Here is a 26,395-nt window from a genome sequence, read left to right as displayed (position 1 = left end):
CGGGACATCACTCCCACTCAAGGGGCAGGGTTCCGGTCTAGAAGCAGTTTTGACTGCTCCTACAGCCTTGCTTGGGTACTGCAGTTTAACTGACGCCAATTCCAAATCAAATTTTATTGGTCACATACACATATTTAGCAGATGTTATTGCGGTAGTAGTGTCTAACAATTCACAACAATACAGACATCTAAAAGTAAAATATAGAACAATTAGGACGAGCAATGTCGGCGTGGCATTGACTAAACTACAGTAGAATAGAATACAGTATATAAACAGTATACATCCCTGCCAGCCAAACCCTCCCCTAACCCGGACGATGCTGGGCCAATTGTGCTCCACCCCGTGGGTTTCCCGGTCGCGGCCGGCTGCGACAGAGCCTGGACTCAAATTAGAAAATTCCTAATTAGACACTTTAGTCATCACCTGCGTGCACAAAACATCCATTTAATTATTTAAATAATTGTCGCTGGGGCTGATTTTTATTTTATAACTCACAGCTGAAGATCTTAAAATGTTCTGTTCATCCAATATCTGCCATGTTTTTGGATGATGTGATGAAGTAGTCGCTGCTCCCTGTGTGCGCTGAGTGCTAGTGTCCATGTGAAGTTGGGCCGTGTAAACCAGATGCAACCCGGATATAGACGGTCCATGAATCGACGTATGCCAATCTGAGTAGATTATGTAAAAAAATTACGGTCGGTTATCTTGGATGCAGTCTCCAGTTTTTTTATTTATACCTTAGTGCCCCCACGCCATGCGGCTCACGGGATCTCACAAAACAGCCCTGGCTTGCTTTAGGCCAACCTGGTTTCTTCTGCATCAGACTGTGTTTGAAAGATGTGAGCATGGCAACCTTTTCATGTTTGTCAGTCATTTTCAAAATGGTTAAAGCCTGTTGTCCCTTGGATTCCAACTGTCAAAAATATTTGAATTGAGGTACAAGGTACAACAGTTGTATCACCAGTGGCAATGATTCCACTGTTTGGTGGAAATAAAGAGCTGTCAGCCTATTGGCATCATTGTGATGTTTCTTAAAATGTTGGGAAAGCACCTCTTTCTGACAGGGATGGGGCCCCCAGTGAATCACTGGACCTGCCGGAAACAGTTTATTTTAGCGATCAGCCGGGTGAGGGGGGGGCGGGGGAGATCTTTTCACCCTTCTGACAGTTTTCATTGAGGCAGTTCGTAACGTGTTATCTGCTCTTCAGATGATGAACTTGGGCACATTCCTCAGATTCCTCAATTGTAATGTTTCCCTCCCCCACCCTTTCCAAATAAAAAGTTCCATTTGTTCCTTTTTTATCCTGGTAGGTTTTACTTGTCAGACTCTGACCCAACATGGCACCTGTTAGAGAAAAGGAAAATGTCCCTAATGCTGTTTGGCCTTTTCTTTTCTGCTGTGGAATTCAGAAGCACACGGTCATCTCTCATGCAGCTCATGCTACTAACATTGAGTGGCTGCTGCCAACACACTGACACTGACATTGACGCTGACCCAACTCCAGCCACTTTAATAATGGGAATTGATGGGAAATTATGTAAATATATCACTAGCCACTTTAAACAATGCTACCTTATATAATGTTACTTACCCTACATTATTCATCTCATATGCATACGTATATACTGTACTCTATATCATCGACTGCATCCGTATGTAATACATGTATCACTAGCCACTTTAACTATGCCACTTTGTTTACTTTGTCTACATACTCATCTCATATGTATATACTGTACTCGATACCATCTACTGTATGCTGCCCTGTACCATCACTCATTCATATATCCTTATGTACATATTCTTTATCCCCTTACACTGTGTATAAGACAGTAGTTTTGGAATTGTTAGTTAGATTACTTGTTGGTTATTACTGCATTGTCGGAACTAGAAGCACAAGCATTTCGCTACACTCGCACTAACATCTGCTAACCATGTGTATGTGACAAATAAAATTTGATTTGATTTGCTTACATTGACAGGGGGTTGGGTATACACTTGAGGCGTAGGCTACTTGTTGTGTCAGCACACAAGCAATGGATATTTGATATTAATGAATTAGCCCTATAGGTTACAATTAAACCCTACAATTAGCCCTATGATCCTGTGATCATATTAGCGAGGTCTATTGGATTAAGCCCTGAAGCGAATTGATCGCAGTGAGTTTATGGTCATTGCTGTATCCTATCCCAAAGTCTGTTCGTGTATTGGTTCAGCCCGTGGGAGTGTTGCGTTAAACAGATGTTCTACATATCTCCTGAGCAGATGGAGAAAATTGTGTGTGGGGGGGGGGGGGGGGTGAAGTGGACATGCCCACATGTTGAAAGTCAAAGTGGTCATTGTTCATCTCCTATGTAAAGAATGCGATGAGGTCATGGGAGGAAATTTAATTGGACCATGCTGTGGCTCGAGGCCTTCCCCTGGAATTAACCCACACCCCACAACAACCCGTAATCCCCCACCACCTAGATATTTCCTGCTGCTCACCCCCGGGCTGTGCTCTACTGGGTGTAAGGGGATGGAAGGAATGCAAGCAAGAGGCAAAACATCCCAGCAAATCCTCTAAAAGGTGCAAATAAGAACACACCTTAAAATTAGCATGTAGAGGGGAAAGTTTCTATGTGACACCTCGAGAGGATATCAACCCAGAGATCACTTGAAAATGTATGTCTTTTAAATGTCTTATTTTGCTGTTTTCCCCTCAACAATGTACATGGAGCGAATCCTATTGACAAGATTTTATGTCTCAGCTATTTCTACTAATTTGGCTGAACTAATGGGGGGGTTTTCTAATGATTTTATGGAATAATTAGGCCTTTCATAAGATATGATGGCTTGAATAATCAGAGTTATCAGCCAGACAAAAGGGTGAAAACCACCAACCCCATATTTGCTCCCCAGGATGAGTTGGAGAGGTAACGACGTATGCAGAGATTAAGAGATTTGGTGGGACTGAGCCTTTTCTCCCAGGAAGACACCGACTTTAGGTACCATTTTTCTCGTACAGCCTCGCTCTGGTTGCTAAAACACTCAGCCTGAAGCCATCAGCTTTGTTTGTTGATGCCCTTTGTGGGATATCAGTTAAACCTTATCCCAAACCCAATCACTAATAATCAGTTTCACCACCTTTCCTCTGGGGCAACAGAGGTGTGTTGAAAGACCCTTCATCAAATAGCCAACAGCAAAACATACCACCTTTTATTTAACCCAAGGATGTCTACAATACATTCAAAGGAATTTGACGTGAAAATAACGTGCCTCGTCTCAAGGGGTGGGAAGCCACCATATCACGGCTACTTTTTAAATGACTAGCCTTTAACCGCATACTTTATATTATGAATTCTGTGTAATACATTGCTATGGCCAAGGACAAAAAGTTCTGTCTGTTGGCTGATTGGGCACTCACGTAGGCTAGATTATGAATTAATGGTGTGGGAGTCTTCCTCCCTTGACTGTAATGTTCTCAAGGAAGGATCTCTACTGTGCTAAAATAGATTTATGAGACTTTTCTGTGCTAAAATAGATTTATGAGATTGTCTTTGGGAAAAGCAATATTTTCTTCTTCGACCGTTCACTGCTTTTGAGCATAGAAATTGCCTATGTGATTAACTGGCCATGAGCTCGGCAAAGATATTTGAACGTTTTGACAGCGACTTCATGCTATGATATGAATTTACTACCTTTTCAAAGACCCCCTGCTCACCCCCTGGAATATCCCCCTTGGTAGTACATAAATGTCCTGAATCTGTTGGTTGAAAAACGTTGGTCTTTTCATTGGGTTCTTGTTTTGTGTTCAACGGGTAGGCCTATCAAATTTAACTAGAAATGCATGTCCAAGCTTGCTGTGGTGACACACATCGTGTTCTAATGACATGTTAGAGACCCTAGGAAACCACAGTGTGGCTTGTCAGAATGTTTGGGAATGTAAATGTGGATTTCACTCTTACTCCTAAAACAGCCGAATGCATCTTTGATCGTCGGAATAGATGTTATATAAGCTGCATTTGTACGCGTAGAATTTACTTGTAAATACACGAGTCGCTGAATATTACATTTAATCTTCAAAGTATGTTTTAAAAAGTCCTTGTTTGCATTTACATTTAAGTCATTTAGCAGACGCTCCTATCCAGAGCGACTTACAAATTGGTGCTTTCACCTTATGACATCCAGTGGAACAGCCACTTTACAATAGTGCATCTAGGTCTTTTAAGGGGGGGGGGGGGTGAGAAGGATTACTTTATCCTATCCTAGGTATTCCATAAAGAGGTGGGGTTTCAGGTGTCTCCGGAAGGTGGTGATTGACTCCGCTGTCCTGGCGTCGTGAGGGAGTTTGTTCCACCATTGGGGGGCCAGAGCAGCGAACAGTTTTGACTGGGCTGAGCGGGAACTGTACTTCCTCAGTGGTAGGGAGGCGAGCAGGCCAGAGGTGGATGAACGTTCAGTTCTTGCCGTTAAACAATTGTAAGCCACTAAAGACAGGTAGGAATTCTCAGATTCAATCAATGCCTCATTTGTTGTTCTTCTGCAGAACTTTTGAAGATAATTGCTGATCAGACGATCCACTTTTAGGAACAGTCACAAGCTTTCTCTCACATTTCAACAATAAATATTTGCCTCCCAACACAGACTATTTCCCCAAACTGTGTTCTCCCTCAAGTCTTTCTCTGGTTCTCGTCAGCCCTCCACTTCGCTGGCGTCACTCTGCCGAGCGGAAGCACATTCCAGCCAGTTCCCTCTCAACCTCCCCTCCCCCAATCACCACCACCATGTCACAGCCTCACTCAACTAGAACATGTTTGAGGAGTGGACAGGTGCACACATGGCTGAAGTCCCCTCCTTTAGTTCTCTGCTGTAACTCACAAGAGTGGCTTATAATGTAAAGCCTTACTAAGGTGGGTGTCCTGAAAAGTGTTTCATGAGGTTTAGTGTCTAACAATGGTAGGGTTTAAGCCCGGGTTAACCAATACCAGTTAATTGAGTATTAGGCTACAGCATCAGAGTTCTGGAGATTTCTTTCAGACTAATTCTTGTGTACAGTACAGCTCATCATGTGTCATGGTGGCTGATGTGGAAGGAGTTTTGTAGATTGTAAATCTGACAACTCCCCACCCTAGCCGACCCCCACTGTTGCTAATGTGTAAAAACGACCCCACAGTTAACCGGCTTGTACCTTCGTCTTTATCTTGCGTCTTTTTAAGCCTTTTGTTTAATACTTTCTTGTGGAGGAACACAAGGGGTCCCCACAGCCTGCCCTTTGTTTGCGTTCTCTGACTGTACTATTATTTTGCTGCTCAATACACTGATTGTTCTGTAAGGAAAGGCGGAATTCCTCTTGGTTTTATGCAAGACAGCTCTGGGCCAGAAAACTTGGTAAATCCATGGCACACTGCCATTCATGAATTTCAAATAAAGCTACTCTCCTGTCGAAGTCTCCTTCGGATTAGTTGAGACATAAATGGGATTCTAACAACTGAAAATGGTGTTTAGTCAACTTTTACATTGAGTATTATTGGCCATTTTAAGTGCATCAGCTCTATCATAACTGTAATTGCATTAAAGACATGCAATATTTAACTACAATTAGACAAAAAAAATTGTGAAGACTGAATTGTCAGCTATTCCTTCCTGCTCAGTATTGATGGTTATTACATTACTGAAATGACAGATTCAAAGGGCGTATTTTCATGGCCCTTCGTTCATTATCTTCAGGACTAGCCTTGCCTTGCCTGTGAACTAGACTACAAATCTCTATTGACTGCCTGACCACCTGTATTCAGTGTTGAGGCTTCCTTTGTCTCCACTGAGTGGGCTCCTCTATGTTGGGTTGACGAGGGGCCCTTTGTTGTTTGCCCCTATGCGTGCCACTTCATTGCTGCGCCAACAGATGCTGTTTGTCTTGTTTGCGAGGATGTGGGGAGGTTTTAGAAATTAGATGTCAATGATAGTCTGTTCCCAGTATGATTTCCCTGCTGCTCCAACCCTCTTAAGATGTGCTTGTTCACAGAATTTCACATTCAGTTATTTTGGTGTCATGCCTGTGCATTGTAATGGAAGTGACTAGTGGAAAAAGTAGATAAATTAGTTGTAAATTGGTTGAGCTTGAAGTTATTCATGCCTGTTGCACTTTGATTTGAGATTTTTTTCCCCCCATGTTTTAATTTGCATCTTTCTCAGTGTAAAGCTGAACTTCTTTCTACTTGGATAGATTTATAAGGAGAAATTGAACATGAGCTAATGGATCTAAACGCAAATAATCTACATAACTGTATTACGTTTTTTATTTCATTCGAAAATAATTCTCTGTGTGTTGAAGCAGACCTGTTGAAATCCACACCTAGTTTAGTGACTCACGGCCCAGTTGAGGTCAAATTTGTACCAGTCCTGTTTGAGTAGGAGACTCACACAGGGCCCAAGCAGGCACTCCAGAACATAGCATTTTTGACAGTTAATTTTAATTGCAATGTAACGTATTGCGTTCACGACAACCAGCTCACACCCTGCAGTAAAATACATATTGCTTTCAGATAAACCTTGAACCACAAAGCCTGTTGGGTTAAGAGGTCCCTCAAGTAAGGAAGTTCATTGTCATGGTGACTGCAACATCATGCATAAACACTTACTCGGAAGGAAATTAACAGATTGAGAAATCTATATTATCTGTGAGCTACATGTCTTCACCTATATTTGTGCCACAATAGTTCCTTGTATATATGTTTGTTTTTGCAGCTCTGTTTAGAGAGCAATTTCTTTGCTAAAGCAAACTGTACCCCCTGTAGCCATATTGAAAGATTGCCATTTCTTTAAACAAATGTCTCCCCATAACATTTCTCCAAGCTCTTAGCAGGTATATTTTGGTGTTCATCCCCCGACAACTCCTAGCCTGCTCAGACATGCCAAATAGGTTTTTGAAAAGGCCCTCTAGTATTACTGGAGGACACTGGAGACCTTTGGAAATCCTCCTTTGTCTTGCCTTAAACCAACAATGCATCTGGAAAAGACTTGTTATAAACTGTGACTTTTAGTGACTGATTTAGCTTTTGGTATCAGTTATCTCATGTTTCTTTTTGGTTCTTCAGGCAAGGCTTTTGACATCACTTACGTGCGACTCAAGTTCCACACCAGCCGCCCAGAGAGCTTCGCCATCTACAAGCGCACAAGTGAGGATGGACCATGGACGCCCTACCAGTACTACAGTGGTTCCTGTGAGAAGACCTACCAGAAGTTCAACAGAGGCTTCATCCGCACCGGAGAGGACGAACAGCAGGCCCTCTGCACAGACGAGTTCAGCGACATCTCACCCCTGACTGGAGGAAATGTGGCCTTCTCCACCCTCGAGGGCCGACCCAGTGCTTACAACTTTGACAACAGCCCAGTTCTTCAGGTAAAGAAAGAAACTCAGCTGTTTTATAGCATTTGAGAAACCTTGATAAAATAACTGTGTGATCGTCTCTAATACTGTATGTTCAAGCTCAGTTCTACAGGTAAAAAAATGGCTGTTTTTATAGTGTTCAAGAGATCTTGATATAGGAACTTTGTGATGCTTCTTGTTCAAGCTCCAGATGTGTGATAGCCCATACTTGTGTGTCCCTGGGTGGCTGTTAATATTTTGTTTTATTTTTCCAGGGCTCTCTGAGGCACAGAGTTAGTAGTACATCTTATATCAGTAGCGTTGAAGAAATCAATGATGTGGAAGAGCAGGTGGACATAGTAACGTAAAGTTGGCCCGTAGACTTGAGATATTTTGGCATGGACATATGTGCTGTTGGCAGGCATGCCCAGTGGAAGGGAGTAGCACACTAGTTCAGGTGGGAAAGTGTGAGAGCCTGACCAGTGCCAAGTGTTGCAACAGGTTGCTAGGTGACGCCTCCAGATTTCCCACTACAGTACTGATTGAATTTGGCTCTGAAGAGGCACAGCTGGAAATGTTAGTTGCGCATTGCTTTCAGCAAGTGAGAATTTTGTGTGTTTCCAGATGAAGCCCAGGGAGTCTTCTAGCCTACATCAGACTTTAAACCCAAATTACTCCAGTAAGATTTTATAGCCTAACCATTAGGTTATAAACTACTTTATTTGTTGCATGCACCGTGCCGAATACAACAGTTTTACAACAGACGTTTACCAAGAAATGCTTACTTACGATCCCTTTCCCAACAATGCGGAATTAAATAGTAACAACTTTGATAGTAATAATGTGGCTATATACAAGGAGTACCAGTACTTAGTCAATGTGCAGGGGTACGAGGTAGTTGAGGAAACATGTAGGTAGGGGTAAAGTGACTAGGCAATCAGGATAGATAATAAACAGAGTAGCAGTGGCGTGTAGGTGTTGGAGTGTCAGTGTAAGGATGTGTGGGTAGAGTCCAGTGAGTGTGCATAGTCAGTGCAAAACAGGGTCAATGCAAATAGTCCGGGTAGCCATTTGATTAACCGTTCAGCAGTCTCATGGCTTAGGGGTAGAAACTGTCCAGGAACCTTTTGGTCCCAGACTTTGTGCTCTGGTACCGCTTTCTGTGCGGTAGCAGAGTGAACAGTCTATGGCTTGGGTGGCTGGGGTCATTGATCTTGCTATTTTTCACCTGTGTGGAATACCCAAACTTTTCATACTGAATACTCTACCTCGAACAAATTAATACATTTAGCTCTGGCACTATACACTTACATACTTTACATATTTATACCAAAGCCCAGGACTCTTTGGAAGGGATACCTTTCTCAGGTGTCACAGGGCTACGTTGCATGGAGAGTTTATTTGTTAAGTGGAGTCGCTAGGTAATATTTGAATAACTGTTAAAGATTCTTTAATATGGGATAGCAAACATTTTCGTACAACAATATCAACCAAAACTTTTTCACACAGACTCACTCTGTTAATAGAAAATATAGCCCACAGGTGTCTCAAGTAGAGGTTGACCGAATAATCGAAATGGCTGTATTTTTGGACACCGATTTGGCCAATTTAAACAAATATTATTATTATTTATTTTTTTACACTTTTATTTAACTAGGCAAGTCAGTTAAGAACACATTCTTATTTTCAATGACGGCCTAGGAACAGTGGGTTAACTGCCTGTTCAGTGGCAGAACGACAGATTTTTACCTTGTCAGCTCCGGGATCCAATCTTGCAACCTTACAGTTAACTAGTCCAACGCTCTAACCACCTGCCTCTCATTGCACTCCACAAGGAGCCTGCCTGTTACGCGAATGCAGTAAGAATCCAAGGTAAGTTGCTAGCAGGCAATATTAACCAGGTGAAATTGTGTCATTTCTCTTGCGTTCATTGCACGCAGAGTCAGGGTATATGCAACAGTTTGGGCCGCCAAGTTCATTGCGAACTAATTTGCCAGAATTTTACGTAATTATGACATACATTGCACAACCTTCAATGTTAACAGCAATATTTAGACTTATGGATGCCACCCGTTAGATAAAATACCAAACAGTTCCGTATTTCACTGAAAGAATAAACGTTTTGTTTTTGAAATGATAGTTTCTGGATTCGACCATATTAATGACCAAAGGCTCGTATTTCTATGTGTTATTATGATATAATTAAGTCTAAGTTTATAGAGCAGTCTGAGCGATGGTAGGCAGCAGCAGGCTCGTAAGCATTCGTTCACACAGCACTTTTGTGCGTTCTGCCAGCAGCTCTTCCCTGTGCTTCAAGCATTGCGCTGTTTATGACTTCTAGCCTATCAACTCCCGGGATTAGGCTGGTGTAACCGATGTGAAATGGCTAGCTAGTTAGCGTGGTGCGCGCTAATAGCGTTTCAAACGTCACTCGCTCTGAGACTTGGAGTGGTTGTTCCCCTTGCTCTGCATGGGTAATGCTGCTTCGAGGGTGGCTGTTGTTGATGTGTTCCTGGTTCGAGCCCAGGTAGGGGCGAGGAGAGGGACGGAAGCTATAACCTCTTACAACCTAAACCTCTTACCTTGGAATATTGAAGTCTCATGTTAAAAGGAACCACCAGCTTTCATATGTTCTGAGCAAGGAACTTAAACGTTAGCTTTTTTACATGGCACATATTGCACTTTTACTTTCTTCTCCAACACTTTGTTTTTGCATTATTTAAACCAAATTGAACATGCTTCATTATTTGTTTGAGGCTAAATGGATTTTTATTGATGTATTATATTAAGTTAAAATAAGTGTTCATTCAGTATTGTTTTAATTGTCGTTATTACAAATAAATAAAACAAATTCGCCGGTTAATCGGTATCTGCTTTCTTTTGGTCCTCCATTAATCAGTATCGCTATCGGCGTTGAAAAATCATAATTGGTCGACCTCTAGTCTCAAAATAATTAACTGGGGGGAAAAATGATCTTTTCATCCAGCTTTAAATATCTGCCTGGATACATTTGGAAATGTATGAGATAGTGCCAGTGAAGTCAATAAAGTAGTCGACCAGGAGAGCCATTGGCCCCGTGCCTGAGACAGACGGAACCTGCTTTGACTCCTGGCTGCCCTATGGATGTGTCAGACTCTTCTAGTAGAGTTAGGCTATAAGTGGCAAAACATTGGAGCTGTTATCAGCAAAAACTCTATCCTGAAATATGTTTTAAATTAGTCTGCTGGTAGTAGTTAGACTCCCAATAATTCTGCAAAATGTTTGTTGGCAAATAATTTTGCACGTGCAAGCGAGATGATACACACTTGACTTGGCTGCGTTTACAACTCCTCTTCAGAAATATTCAGAACATTGTGTTACAATGTTAAATGTAAAACAGACTATTTATTATAATCCGCCATTTGTTGAACAGGATAGACATATATTTTTTTATATTTTTTTACAGATGTTATGCTATGGTTTCCAACTTTCTTGGTAATACTACTTGTGCGATCTTCCAGTGCTCACTCCAGATATGTCCTCTGCTGCTGTAATTTTAAGCAAGCAAACAAAAGGCTTTCAATATGTTGTTCTGATTCTGGGACCAGTCTGATTCCACAAGAATTTCTGAGGTTTGGTTTAGATTAGTTTTGCTGTATTTATTTTCCCCTTCTAAACAGCTGCACTAGTACCAGGGATAGGGTTTAGTCTCCCATTTCAAGTAGAAACTTTCAACAGGATAAGAATTAGTTTCAAGTCAAACACACCTATCGTGCAACTCACTTTGGAATCTTCAACCCTCTCTCCCTTTTCTTGTCCGTCAAGCAAAGTTGTAAATTAATAACTCTCCAAACATATTTAGCAGGCAAGGCCTGGCACACACATTTGTGGAGTCTGACCTGGCTGTGTTTTAACACTGTCCATTTTTGTCTTTTTCTTTTCAGGAATGGGTGACAGCCACAGATATCAAAGTGACCCTGAACAGGCTCAACACATTTGGAGATGAAGTTTTCAATGATCCCAAGGTCCTAAAGTCCTATTACTACGCTGTCTCAGACTTTGCAGTGGGAGGAAGGTGAGAGCCATTCCCTCAGCTTTATGCTATCTTCCAACAACTGTTGTCAGCATCCACTGCCTGGCTTTTCCCTTCTTCACATTTTTTTATTTGACCCAATGCCATTGTTTTTGTCTCTTCTAGAAATTATAACATAAATGTAAAAATAGCAACAAATCATATTATATTCCTTTAAAGGAGGAGGCCAAATTAAATGTATTTATATAGCCCATTGTACATCAGCGGATATCTCAAAGTGCTGTACAGAAACCCAGCCTAAAACCCCAAACAGTAAGCAATGCAGGTGTAGAAGCACGGTGGCCAGGAAAAACTCCATAGAAAGGCCAAAACCTAGGAAGAAACCTAGAGAGGAACCAGGCTATGAGGGGTGGCCAGTCCTCTTCTGTCTGGGCCGGGTGGAGATTATAACAGAATATGGCCAAGATGTTCAAATGTTCATAAATGACCAGCATGGTCAAATAATAATAATCACAGTAGTTGTCGAGGATGCAGCAAGTCAGCACCTCAGGAGTAATTGTCAGTTGGCTTTTCATAGCCGATCATTAAGAGTATCTCTACCGCTCCTGCTGTCTCTAGAGAGTTGAAAACAGCAGGTCTGGGACAAGGTAGCACGTCCGGTGAACAGGTCAGGATCCCATAGCCGCAGGCAGAACAGTTAAAACTGGAGCAGCAGCACAGCCAGGTGGACTGGGGACAGCAAGGAGTCATCATGCCAGGTAGTCCTGAGGCATGGTCCTAGGGCTCAGGTCCTCCGAGAGAAAGAGAGAATTAGAGAGAGCATACTTAAATTCACGCAGGACACCGGATAAGACAGAAGAAGTACTCCAGATATAACAAACTGACCCTAGCCCCCCGACACACAAACTACTGCAGCATAAATACTGGAGTCTGAGACAGGAGGGGTCAGGAAACTGTGGCCCCATCCGATGATACCCCCAAACAGGGCCAAACAGGAAGGATATAACACCACCCATTTTGCCAAAGCACAGCCCCCACACCACTGGAGGGATATCTTCAACCACCAACTTACCATCCTGAGACAAGGCCGAGTATAGCCCACAAAGATCTCCGCCACGGCACAACCCAAGGGGGGGCGCCAACCCAGAAAGGAAGATCACATCAGTAACTCAACCCACTCAAGTGACGCATCCCTCCTAGGGACAGCATGAAAGAGCACCAGTAAGCCAGTGACTCAGCCCCTGTAATAGGGTTAGAGGCAGAGAATTCCAGTGGAGAGAGGGGAACCGGCCAGGCAGAGACAGCAAGGGCGGTTCGTTGCACCAGAGCCTTTCTGTTCACCTTCACACTCCTGGGCCAGACTACACTCAATCATATGACCCACTGAAGAGATGAGTCTTCAGTAAAGACTTAAAGGTTGAGACCGAGTCTGCGTCTCTCACATAAAAATGGAACTCTATAGGAGAAAGCCCTGCCTCCAGCTGTTTGCTTAGAAATTCTAGGGACAATTAGGAGGCCTGCATTTTGTGAACGTAGCGTACGCGTAGGTATGTACGGCAGAACCAAATCAGAAAGATAGGTAGGAGCAAGCCCATGTAATGATTTGTAGGTTAGCAGTAAAACCTTAATCAGCCCTTACCTTAACAGGAAGCCAGTGTAGGGAGGCTAGCACTGGAGTAGTATGATCATTTTTTAGGTTCTAGTCAGGATTCTAACAGCCGTATTTAGCACTAATTGAAGTTTTTTAGTGCTTTATCCGGGTAGCCGGAAAGTAGAGCATTGCTGTAGTCTAACCTAGAAGTAACAAAAGCATGGATTATTTTTTATGCATAATTTTTGGACAGAAAGTTTCTGATTTTTGCAATGTTACGTAGATGGAAAAAAGCTGTCCTTGAAACAGTCTTGATATGTTTGTCAAAAGAGAGATCAGGGTCCAGAGTAACGCCGAGGTCCTTCACAGTTTTATTTGAGACGACTGTGCAACCATCAAGATTAATTGTCATATTCAACAGAAGATCTCTTTTGTTTCTTGGGACCTAGAACAAGCATCTCTGTTTTGTCCGAGTTTAAAAGTCAAAAGTTTGCAGCCATCCACTTCCTTATGTCTGAAACACAGGTTTCTAGCGAGGGCCATTTTGGGGCTTCACCATGTTTCATTGAAATGCACAGCTGTGTGTCATCCGCATAGCAGTAAAAGTTAACATTATGTTTTCGAATGACATCGCCAAGAGGTAAAATGTATAGTGAAAACAATAGTGGACAGAGCCTGTCTATTAACCACACACACAGTTTTCTCTAGTGCGTATTCACTCTATACCTTTTTGGTATGAAGACCTGGAATAACTGCAAGAATAGGAATCGCTCTGTTGGATTGAAGAAAAAAACATTCATTATCAAACCTCAGGTGCTGACAACAAAGATGTTTTTGCCTGGGTGTTGAATCATTCATCTAAAGTAGTGTAATCTGTTGACTTCAGATCAACTTCACATTTTACATTGTGTGGGTTCATTCTCAGTGGCTCAACAGAGAATAAAAAAAAAACAACAATCCCTCCCAAATTCAGAACTGAAAAGCCAGAAGAGAATAGGGGATCAGAGACGTATTAAACAAGTGTTAAACTGCCCCCTTGCCGGTGTCTTTTCACCTCAATCTGTTTGAAATATGGAGCAGATTTCCATTACTCAGCCGCATTCTTTGCATTCCTGCCTGCGAGTGCTGGATTATAGTGCACGGAGACTGGAATGGGGCAGGCCCCAATATGACGGCAGAGATGAGTCCAAGGACCATGCCGGGCCAAGCTTGGGTGTAGTAGGTCTACTCTCTACCTGTCAGGGCACCAAGTTCACTGTCCACCAGTCAGCGACGTCATCACATCCACCAGCTATATATTATGAGTAAGAAATGGATTTGACTGATATTACACGTACTACAAAATGGAAAAGAGCGTGAGGGAGGTTGGCTTTGTTTTTCTAGATGAACAAACCGCCTATTAGTCTCAATAGGCCCCTAGTGCTATAGTGTCTTCCTTCCTGTTGTCACTTTTTCCACACTTCGCTGCCAAGTAACACCTGAAACAATACCCAAAGGTGGCTGCCATGCATTGCTTCTCTTGTTCGGAGGGGGTCTGTTGAAGTGTCTCGGGTGGAGAAGGTGGAGCCTTTCTGAATTGGGTAAACGCCATGGAGTTATCATGGCAAATAAAACTCTCCCTGTGCCAACATTGATTTGACTAATGATGTATTTGAGGATGGATCAAGGATGGATCGAATGACATGTATTCGTGATTCCCAACAACACACACTTAAAGTAATGAGAGTCAAACATAATGTAAGCTACAAATAGTGGTGTTTTTTTGATCAAATCAAATGTTTATTGGTCGCGTGCATATGGCACAGTGAAATGCTTTCTTGCTAACTCCTCAATGATGCAGTATAATAACTTTGCCAATTAAATGCCTAATACAAGTCCAAAAATAACAAGTAATGGAAAAAATAAATAACTATTATGAGATGCATGCACAGCTCAGCGTTCAACACCATAGTCCCCTCCAAGCTCATCACCTAGCTAGGGACCCTGGGACTGAACCCCTCCCTCTGCAACTGGATCCTGGACTTCCTGAATGGTCGGCCCCAGGTGGTGAGGGTAGGCAACAACATCTTCGTCACGCTGACCGTCAACACGGGGGCCTCTCAGGGGTGTGCGCTTAGTCCCCTCCTGTACTCCTTGTTCACCCACGACTGCGTGCACCACACAAACACCAAGTTTGCCGACGACATGACGGTGGTAGTCAGCCTCAGGGAGGAGGTCAGAGACATAGCCAGGACAATAACCTCTCCCTCAATGTCAGTAAGACCAAGGAGCTGATTGTGTACTATAGAAGAAAGGGGGGAGAGCACTCCTTCATCCACATCGACAGGGTGGTGTGGAGCGGGTCGAGAGCTTGAAGTTCCTTGGCGTCCATATCACTAAGGACTTAACATGGTCCAGAATGGCGTCCATATCACTAAGGACTTAACATGTTCCAGAATGGCGTCCATATCACTAAGGACTTAACATGGTCCAGAATGGCGTACATATCACTAAGGACTTAACATGGTCCAGAATGGCGTACATATCACTAAGGACTTAACATGGTCCAGAATGGCGTACATATCACTAAGGACTTAACATGGTCCAGAATGGCGTACATATCACTAAGGACTTAACATGGTCCAGAATGCCCAAAAAATTGCCAAACACTCCAGCCACCCAAGCCATGACTGTTCACTCTGCTACCGTCTGGCAAACGGTACCAGAATATTGGCTCTTGGACCAACAGGCTCTAAGACAGCTTCTACCTCCAAGCCATAAGATCACTAATAACCAGACTGCTAAATAGTCAATTAATGGTACCTGAACTATCTGCACTGACCCTACGAACACTCACTACACTTTATATACACACCATGTACACACACTACACTATCACTCCCTCACACATTCATACATTACATATGTGCGCACACACACACATACTGACACAAACACACACACTTTTGCACTCTGTCATTTGCTACTGCTATGCAGTTCTGTATTTTACGGTTGTTGTTATTGTCACTTTAGTCACTTTACCCTGCCGTCATTTACATATCTACCCTTAGTACCTCGTATCCCTGCACATTGATCTGGTACTCCCTGTATGTAGCTCCACATTGATCTGGTACTCCCTGTATGTAGTTCCACATGAATCTGGTACTGGTTCTCCCTGTATGTAGCTCCACATTGATCTGGTACTCCCTATATGTAGCTCCACATTGATCTGGTACTGGTACTCCCTGTATGTAGCTCCATTCTTGGGTATTTTATTTTTTAAACTCTCTTTTGTTGTTCGTAAGCAAGCATTTCACTGTAAAGTCTACCTACACATGTTGTATTCAGGTTATGTGATAGATAACATTTGATTTTGTAGAATATTTACAGTATGATTGATTTATCAAAATGAAGCCTGTTCTATACCAGTAGTAAAGTGACTTATAGCAAGTTGGAGTCAACGTTTGCTGCTATCTGTCATGCTAATATGGATGGATGAACACCTATTTGTAGATTACTGTAAATATAATCCAGTGTTTTCCCTATAGGGAGACGATGAGGTGCAAGCAGTGGCTGTGCTCTCATTCGTGCCACTGCTCACTCAGATTGCTAGCAATATAGATTTTAACTTTGCACTCTGATCTTAAAGGGATAGTGCGAGATTTTGGTAATTGAGCCAAACTGGTGTGGCGCCGCTGCTGAATGAATATAGGGGAAACACTGTAATCATGCTACTATCCTGTGCTGACAGGTCCTCGACTCATATGATTACACTGAAAATAAGTGCCATTGATATACAGTATGGTTGGACTATTAGACTGCTTAACCAAGTAATCACGTCCATTAAAATCAATAACTGAGTCCCATTTAATGCTTATGGTCAGGTCCTCTTAAGACCAGTGCAAAGGACCATGTTCATAAAGGTCTCTGAGTAGGAGTGCTGATCTAGGATCAGTTTTAGCCTTTTACATCATAATGAATAAGATGACATAGACAGCGGGGACTTGATCCTCTTACTCTGAGACACAGATGTTTGAGTTGTGCATTATAACTCTCACGGTGACTAACAGACTGTTCTCCGCTGTTCCAGGTGCAAGTGCAACGGCCATGCGAGTGAGTGTGTGAAAAACAACGGTTTCGACAAGCCGGTTTGCAACTGCAAGCACAACACAGAGGGTGATGACTGCAATGTGTGCAAGCCGTTCTACAACGACCGTCCCTGGAGGCGAGCTACAGCCAATAACCCTAACGAGTGTCTGAGTAAGTGCTGTCCCAAATGGCACCCTATTCCCTATGTAGTGTGCTACTTTTGACCAGAGCCCTATGGGCTCTGGTCAAAAGTAGTGCACTACATAGAGAATAGGGTGTATTTTGGGACTTAACCCAAGAGATGAGTGTCTGCATAAGTCCCATAGCAAGAGATCCTTCCTGTTTCTGTGCAGGCCAGGCCGGGCAGACATTCATATCATACCCCAAATGTGTGACTAATCCTGTTCAGAACAGTCCACACCACACTTCTCACGCCCACACTGCCTCAATCTGCTCCAGGCCACATAATCTGTCTCCTAAAACCTAACTTTGCCAGCAGACCACTTAGGGAAAAGTATGCCTGATATGGAAAATGTGCCAAATGAAATGACCTACCCTTAACTGCAGGGAAGGTTCAGTATAAAATTAGCTTTCAATCAGATTACTATTTAGCTCTACTACCACCTTCCCCATATACAGTAAGCACCTCTACATTGAACCCATCCATGCATTGTCCTTAAAACTGTATGGGATAAACTAATGGCTAGTTTACCAAAGCCTGGTATGGAAAATGTGCTTTTATCTTTCCCACTCTTAAATCCAGCGGTTTAAAATCACATTAGTCTGTAGTTGTACTACTCCCTCCCCGTATACACATACATTGATCCCACCCACACATTGTCCTATACATTTTTATGGGATAAGCTAATATCTACTTTTTCTGGTGGTCCCAGAGTGCAACTGTAATGGCAAGAGTGCAGAGTGCTACTTCGACCCTGAGCTGTACCGTGCCACCGGCCATGGAGGACACTGTCGCAACTGTGCCGACAACACTGACGGGCCTAACTGCGAGCGCTGCCTGGACAATCACTACAGAGACCGATCTGGCAACCGCTGCCTGCCCTGCAGCTGCAACTCAGTGGGTGAGTGTCTGGACCATACCATTGCGTATTTACTGTTTCTATTGGGGTAAAAAGAGGGCTGCTTCCCAATTGGTACCCTATTCCCTATATAGTGCACTACTTTTGACAGGAGCCGTACAGTTCACTATTTGGGACTTAGGGTGCCATTTGGGTCGCAGACTTACTGTTTCTATCGGGGTAAGAAGATAAGTACAGCATGAAGCCAGGCTTTGTTGTGAAGTGACTGCCCTTGTCGTTATATTGGATTGAGCAACGAACCACAAGTTTTAATGTATCATTAAATACTTAGTTTATATTGGCTCTATTGCATTAATTGAAACCAAGACTGTTCTCTGGGCAAGTCTGTTTGTTTTGACTACAGATGCTACTTTTCATAGCAGGTTAGGAGAATTAGCAAGGCAGGTTAGGAACATGTTATGTGGCAGGTTAGGAGAATTAGGTTAGGGTTGGCTAAAATGCAAAAATTGTCCCAGATGCGACTCGAACATATCTAACTACAACCAGGCCTGCCCTGAGAACAGTCTTGGTTTCCACAAATGCGATGCTGCTTTCTATTGGGTAAAATAATATGCAGTCTGAAGGCAGTCTGTGTTTTGTAGTGCTGTGGGTTAACATTTTATTGGATTGAGAGACAAAACGCAAGTCTTAATAGGTTAAAGCTGTTGTCACCAGTATGTTAAGTTACATAATTCCTCTATAACCACATATGCTACCCTTGAAAACCACCGCCAAACAATTGCGACATGGACACCACCAGATCACATTACAGGCTATTCGAACAAGATTGTCCACATGTGTGAATTGTCTGGGCTGTTTAACAATGATCATTCACATGTGTGTTGAAATGATGAACTGATGTTGATCTGTGCTTCTTTCTCTCTACTGCCAGGCACTCTGGCCACTCAGTGTGACAACACAGGGCGCTGCAGCTGTAAACCAGGTGTGATGGGGGACAAGTGTGACCGCTGCCAACCTGGCTTCCACACCTTGACCGAAGCAGGCTGCAGGTATAAAACACCAAGCTAATAACTCTTGTTATTTGTGATATTTATATTTGCATTGCTCCAAATCAAACAATCTTAACGTTTTATGATGGTTTGTTCTTATTTATTTATTGTTCGCTCTTCACGTGTTTATTTGGGAGTGAGATGGAGGCGGTCAATCTTAGGGTGTATCCCAAATGGCATCCTTCTCCCTATATAGTGCACTATATAGGGAATAGGATGCCATTTGGGATGTAGTTGTGTGCCAGGCCAGCAATGGTCCTTTTAGATAAACAGGCTCGCAGCAGGCTTGCTTTAGAATAGATAGTGGTTATCAGACCCATGCTGTTTATGTGAATGGCTGTTCTTCTCCCTTCGCCTCCCCCACCCCTCTTCTCTCCAGACCCTGCTCCTGTAACCCTTCTGGAAGCACACAGGAGTGTGATGTCCAGACAGGCCGTTGCCAGTGCAAGGACAACGTGGAGGGCTTCAACTGTGACAGGTCAGTGTCAGACCCACTCGCTCTCTCCGCCACAGGGATTAATTACACAGACACACAGTGTAACACACACACACACACACACAGAGGCACAGTACACACATAAACATGATTTCCTTATATCGAAAATACACATAACAAGGTGGCTTTTCAGTTAGGATTGTCTTTGTCTGGGAATTGTTGAATGTTGATGGGTTTAGAATGAAACAGGGTTACGAAAGACTGTCACTTTGGCAGTGAAATATGAGTTGGCTCCATTCAGCTAGTGCAACACAGTTTACGCTATTGTTCATTGGGAAGGGAAACTGTTAAAGATTCATGGCAGCATTTCAGCTCATCTTCTGTTATGACATTTTGAGGATAAACCACAGAGGTTTAAAAGCAGCTCCTGACACACAGAAACACAGATACACACACACACAGGAGAGTACCTCTCTCTCAATGAAAGAATGCTCTGTATGTGTGTAAAATGGAATTAGACAGGCAGTATGACTCCCCTCGCAGCGAAGGAGACAAAATAACCCATAGTTAGCTCACTCCTCCCCACTGAGACCGACTGGCAGCCAGGCCTTCTATGGCTTCTCCCAAGTCCGGCCACCCAGCCAGTCACCACTACCTTGTCTGCTGACTGCCTGAGACACTCTTCTCTCTGCCTTTGTGCAATGGCCACCACCTAACCCCGGCTCCACAACCCCCGGCTCCACAGACACTGGTGGGTGTAACATTCCTCCCAGCCTCCCAGCTGGGCCACAGATGGTATGAATAATCCCCCCACTATGGATTTATCCCAAATGGCACCCTATTACTTAAATGGGGCCTGGTCAAAAGTAGTGCACTAAATAGGGAATAGGGTGCGATTTCGGACGCATTCAGTTTGTCAGATGCTGCATGGTCACTCACAACAAGTGGCTGAAATTACAGACCGTTTGCCTGTCTGCCTTTTTGAAGACAGCAGTTTCACAGTCTACTAAATTGCTGTTCTCCCAAAGGCTGTCATTCGCTTAAGGTGTCAGCGCATTTTACTTGAAATGCAATATGGGACTCATTATAGAATATAGCCTACGCCTCAAACTGTATGTCAATACTTTCACATTTCCAAGCCTAAAGCCATATTTTAACTCAGTTTCATACAGTTAACTTTGTTTTCATATAATGAAATGAATTATTACAGTATATGGGACGGCAGGTAGCCTAGTGATTAGAGCGTTGGGCCAGTAACTGAAAGGATGCTAGATCGAATCCCAGAGCTGACAAGGTAAAAATCTGTCGTTCTGCCCCTGAACAAGACAGTTAACCCACTGTTCCCCGGTAGGCCGTCATTGTAATAAGAATTTGTTCTCAACTGACTTGCCTAGTTAAATAAAAAAAAATTGAAAAATATATATGTTGACTTTATCTCATATTTGCAGATAGACTTACCCATGCTCATATAATTTTTTATGTAAGTTGATGTTAAAAGGCTAATGTGGTTTATTTCAGGTGTAAGCTGGGCTACTTCAACCTGGACCCCCAGAACCCGCAGGGTTGCACTCTGTGCTTCTGCTTCCAACACTCCTCTGTGTGTGACAGCGCTGAAGGTTACAGCATCGACACCGTTTCCTCCACCTTCGACAAAGGTGAGCCCATACACACCTTTTCACCTTTTCATTATGGGCTCAGACCAGGCTTATTTACTAATAAAAAAAGAAGCTGAAGTAAGTTTATATAAATATTCAGGAAGTATGCAAATATCACTGTTTAGATTAGGATCATTCAGAGGTTGTTGTGATGTAAAGATATGCCTTGATAGAATGAAATGTAACATACATGAAACCTGTTCCTAGATGATGAGCAGTGGACAGCCCAGCAGCGTGACGGTTCCAGTGTTTCAGTCCAGTGGTCTGCTGGTGGAGAGGAGATTTCCCTCATCTCTGAGGACTACTTCCCCATGTACTTTGTGGCTCCAGGTATTGTGTGACTGACACTTAACTCAAAGACTTTTCTTGAGAAAGAGGGACTTTTATTTTTAAACTATTGTGGTGAAGAAGACTTCATTGGAGTGAGCCTAACAAGTATTTTCTTATCTCGTTACTGTAGAGAGGTTCCTGGGCAATCAGCTGCTGAGCTACGGCCAGAACCTCACCCTGAACTTCCGGGTGGACAGGAGAGACACACGCCTTTCTGCTGAAGATGTGGTTCTGGAGGGGGCTGGCCTCAGAGTGGCTGTGCCTCTCATTGCTCAGGGAAATGCCTATCCTGGGGAGAACATGCAGACATTTGTGTTCAGGTTGGTGGAAATCATGCAGCCATAACCTACAGATGTGTATACTGTAGAATACCAGCACAACAAAAGTAAATCATTTGTAAAATGAAAGTTGACATTTTACCGTCTAATCTGTGGTAATAACATAATTTTGATATTGTCACATAGAAAGCAAATGCATAAATTTGTCTGTTATCTGATGTTGTGAATGCCCCTCTTTTTTTCTGTTAGGCTCCACGACAGCACAGACTACCCCTGGAGGCCCACCCTCCCTCAGTCTGAGTTCCAGAAGCTCCTGCACAATCTGACATCCATCAAGATCCGTGGCACCTACAGCGAGAGAAGTATGCATCCACTCATCCGCCCCGCCTCACCTCATTTCACAATGTAAACCATACATCCTGGTTCAGGGCCTGTATTCATAAAGGATCTCAGAGTAGGAGTTCTATGATCATGTTTCCCCTGTACATAAAGGGCAGAAAACGGATCCTAGATCAGCACTCCTACTTAGAGACGCTTCATGAATATGGGCCCAAGCCTACAGTAGTATGTGTAGGATTGGACCATGACAAGCTTGGGAGTTAGTTAGGTCAAGCGAACTGATACGCTTGGATTTCATATGCTTTTAACAGTTCTGAGGACATCTCTCAGCTAATCACAGAGAGGATGTTGAAACTCCAACCTAGTCATAATATTAGTGCTCAGGTTAAGGCTGAATCTTTCTAATTTCCCCTAAAGACTCTACATGGTGATGATTTCCCCTGTTATTGAGGTCTTCAGATCCTCTCCGAACAAATATCAAGATAACTCTTAAGGGCAAAAACATAGTAATAGTCACTTAGCTCAATACTTTAGACATTACCAATTGAGCCTAATCAATGCAATGAAAATAGAAAGCTGGGAGACAAGAATGTTGGTGGTCTGTGTCTTTGATTCCATGTCAACATTTCGGCCTAGTGGCCTTTCTCAAGACATGATGCAGACATCTAATCAATGCTCATCGTTCCCCAGGTGCTGGCTACCTTGACGATGTAATGCTGATCACGGCGAGGAGAGGTCCCGGGACCCCGGCCCGCTGGGTAGAGAAATGTACCTGCCCTCAGGGCTACACGGGACAGCATTGTGAGAACTGCACCCTGGGATACAGGAGGAACAGACCAGACCTGGGGGCCTTCAGTTCCTGTGACGCCTGCAACTGTAACGGACACAGTGACACGTGCAACCCCGACACAGGTCAGGGAAATGACAATGAGTGGCTGACACCCTAATGCCGCCCAATTCCCTATATAGTGCACTACTGTAGAGCAGGGCCCTTAGGGAAACAACAAGGAGTAGAGACTGGAGACGAGTCTTCAATCATCACATGACTGGTTGGGTATATGTCTCAGCCAGGGGCCATGCAGTACACCTGGGGTTCTATCTGCTATGTCTAAATGTGTCTGGAACAGTGGATGGTTCAACATTTAAAAGTCCTTGTTATCTTAGAGTGGAACAGAACATGGAGTAACAGATCACACCAACATCAGCCAGTAATAACACTCTGCTATAAAGAGATTTGTGGTTGGTTTAAAACATGACTGATAGGATGTCATTGTAAATAAGAATTTATCTTAACTGACTTTCCTAGTTAAATAAAGGTTAAATAAAATGGGCAGCCTACTCTCTCCTCATCTACTATAAAAAGGTGTCTGGATATAAAATAGTGGGCCCTTTAAACGCTCATCGGTCTTAGACTCCCCCCTGGTGGTGGCTAGGGGAAGGAAAGGGGATAGCTAGTCAGTTGCGTAACGGAATGCATTCACCCGAAGTGTGTCTTCCGCGCTTAACCCAACCCCTCTTAATCAGAGACATGACGTGTGTGTCTGATGTCTGTTTGAAGGGATGTGTGACTGCCAACACAACACAGCTGGTCCCAGTTGTGAGAGGTGTGAAGACGGTTCCTATGGAGACTCCACTGTGGGGAGTTCCAGCGACTGCAAGCCCTGCCCCTGCCCCGGAGGATCCACTTGTGCTGTCGTTCCCAAGACCAAGGAGGTTGTCTGCACCAACTGTCCCACAGGAACCACAGGTAATATTTAAAGAGAGATTGTGATTAAAAAACAAAAAACCCATGTAAATAATCTGTGGTGGAAACTTTGCAGATTTATAGATTAGAACCAAATCAACTGTCTGTAGGTAGTTTTGAAAGTGTCAAACACTGGTTGAATTATTTACTATTTATCACAATTCAAGACTTTATAAAAATAAAATGAAATCATATATTTATACTGTGGATCAATTGAGTCTCATTTGCAGTAGAGCCTTTTTTTTTTAAAACAACATATGCATAAATACACAGACACAAGACATACTCATTAAGAAAAAAAAAATCACAATTAACATTTAAAAGATTTTTTGAATTGTGTAAGAGGCATGAGAACATCCATTCTAATAGTTTTGTGTAAATTGTTTCACATGTAAGGTGCAGCGTAGGTAGGTAGGTTGGTAGGTAGGTAGGTGCATTTTCCGATCTGTGTAGAAACTGGGGGGGATCTGAAGTGTAATGTAATTCATCAACCTAGTTTTAGAATGAGTCATTCGATAAGAGTTTAGAGATGTCAAATACATTGGATGTTTTTGCTCTCTTCTGGCGGCTAAAGAGGCCCAAAACTACTTCTAGATATAAGGAATAGTGGTAAGTTTTGAAACCAGAGCCAGTAATGAACCTTGGGGCACAACAATATACAGCAACCAAGGGTTTAAAGTGTGGATGCTGCAACATGCATATAAATAACATCCCCCATATTCCCATACAGACATAAAGGTGGCCTGAACCATTTTCTTTCTATTAACAGACTTTGATTCCGTAAAAGAAACCAAACTTCAACTTTGTAAATGGATAAAACTTCATGATGAATGTTCCAAATTGTGCTTATTGTATGTACCTATTTCTCAATTCAGGAGTTGTATGTATGGCAGCTTTTATTAGATATTCAAATATATTCATTATCACGTAATCCAAACTATGAATTGCATCTTTCCTCAGGCAAGCGCTGTGAGCTGTGTGACGACGGTTTCTTCGGAGACCCCCTGGGTGAGAACGGGCCGGTGAGGGTGTGTCGGGCATGTAAGTGTAGCGACAACATCGACCCCAACGCTGTGGGCAACTGTGACCGAGAGACCGGGGAGTGCCTCAAGTGTATCTACAACACAGACGGCTTCTTCTGCGACCGCTGCAAAGAGGGCTTCTATGGAAGCCCTCTGGCCACCAACCCCAACGACAAGTGCAAACGTAAGATGAGAAAATGACCTGTGTGTGTGTGTGTGTACAGTTGAGTTCCACATACTGACTGATGTGTTCATCGGTGATAATGGGTCTCTCTCTATTCCATTCTATCCTATGTACTGTTGAGTTCCACATACTATACAGAGATGACTGATGCTTGCAGTGGTAGTCATGGGTTTCTCTTCTCTCCTGTCCCCAGCCTGCACCTGCTCTCCGTACGGCACAGTGGACAGACAAACCACCTGTCTACAGGTCACAGGCCAGTGCCCGTGTCTCGCCCACGTCACCAACAGGGACTGCAGCGCCTGTGAGCCTGGCTTCTTCAACCTGCAGAGCGGAACAGGTTGCATACGGTCAGTACCCACTCTGTAGACCTTCACTTTTTACACCTTAATATCCAGCTTTTAGTGGAAGCATTTCTGAGTAATTAATAAGGTACTCCCTTGTAGAAAAGCCAAAGAAATGTATCATCTTTTTTTGGTTTGTGATTTGTCACATTCAATACAAAAATAAAGACCAATAAACATTAATAATTATTACAATTAATAATTATCTTACTAGAAATTGTGGTCTGTTATATGAAGCTTTAGATGTTTGATTGTGTTCATGGCTATGTTTCAATAGCTAAGTTGTAGTATGCCTTGATTTTATTTTGTTGTCGTGACAGATGCACCTGCAATCCTATTGGGTCCACCAATGGTCAGTGTGACATCAGTTCCGGTCAGTGTGAATGCCAGCCCGGCGTCACCGGTCTGCGCTGTGAACGCTGCGAGGTCAACTTCTTTGGATTCGGATTGTCTGGCTGCAAACGTATGGCTACCATACTTTTCCTCCTTTCTCTATCCTCGACCATTGTGATTAAACTCTTGCAACATTTCATATTATGGCGTGCAGATGTGCATTACTATATCACGTGTGGAGTTTGTGTCTGATGGGAAGAGAACATCATTCTAACTTGAAGATTCCCCTCTGTATTTGTCATTGTAGCTTTTCAAACCTCCACTCTGGAATCACATGTTTTACGAGCCTTTTTAATTGATCTGTTTCTCTTCGTCCTCTACTTCAGCGTGCGACTGCGACCCAGAGGGCTCCTCCACGACCCAGTGTAAGGACGATGGCCGCTGCGAGTGCAGCCCAGGCTTTGTGGGAGCCAGGTGTGACATGTGTGAGGAGAACTACTTCTACAACCGCTCTACTCCCGGCTGCCAGCAGTGTCCAGCTTGTTACTCTCTCATCAGAGACAAGGTACAGACTCTTGGTGTCGTTTTCGTCAGTTAATTATTTTTGTTAATAAAGTTGAGTT

The 26,395-nt window shown here is 43.2% G+C and overlaps 1 protein-coding gene across 1 annotated transcript in view; it reads left to right on the top strand.

The window, feature by feature from the left end:
* The window catches only part of LOC115114404 (laminin subunit gamma-1-like), a 72,247-nt gene that overhangs the window by 29,963 nt on the left and 15,889 nt on the right, over positions 1 to 26,395 (top strand). The window contains exons 2-17 of the mRNA XM_029642595.2: positions 7,079 to 7,383; positions 11,274 to 11,404; positions 17,023 to 17,192; positions 17,915 to 18,103; positions 18,993 to 19,110; positions 19,490 to 19,588; positions 21,065 to 21,201; positions 21,409 to 21,531; positions 21,662 to 21,851; positions 22,059 to 22,171; positions 22,839 to 23,060; positions 23,707 to 23,895; positions 24,853 to 25,098; positions 25,292 to 25,445; positions 25,760 to 25,902; positions 26,159 to 26,337. Coding sequence (XP_029498455.1) covers positions 7,079 to 7,383; positions 11,274 to 11,404; positions 17,023 to 17,192; positions 17,915 to 18,103; positions 18,993 to 19,110; positions 19,490 to 19,588; positions 21,065 to 21,201; positions 21,409 to 21,531; positions 21,662 to 21,851; positions 22,059 to 22,171; positions 22,839 to 23,060; positions 23,707 to 23,895; positions 24,853 to 25,098; positions 25,292 to 25,445; positions 25,760 to 25,902; positions 26,159 to 26,337 — 2,708 coding nt within the window. The remainder of the gene's footprint in view (positions 1 to 7,078; positions 7,384 to 11,273; positions 11,405 to 17,022; positions 17,193 to 17,914; positions 18,104 to 18,992; positions 19,111 to 19,489; positions 19,589 to 21,064; positions 21,202 to 21,408; positions 21,532 to 21,661; positions 21,852 to 22,058; positions 22,172 to 22,838; positions 23,061 to 23,706; positions 23,896 to 24,852; positions 25,099 to 25,291; positions 25,446 to 25,759; positions 25,903 to 26,158; positions 26,338 to 26,395) is intronic.

The sequence above is a fragment of the Oncorhynchus nerka genome, linkage group LG9b (assembly GCF_034236695.1).
Source record: "Oncorhynchus nerka isolate Pitt River linkage group LG9b, Oner_Uvic_2.0, whole genome shotgun sequence".
Classification (NCBI taxonomy): domain Eukaryota; kingdom Metazoa; phylum Chordata; class Actinopteri; order Salmoniformes; family Salmonidae; genus Oncorhynchus; species Oncorhynchus nerka.
This window is presented reverse-complemented; position numbering and strand designations above follow the sequence as displayed.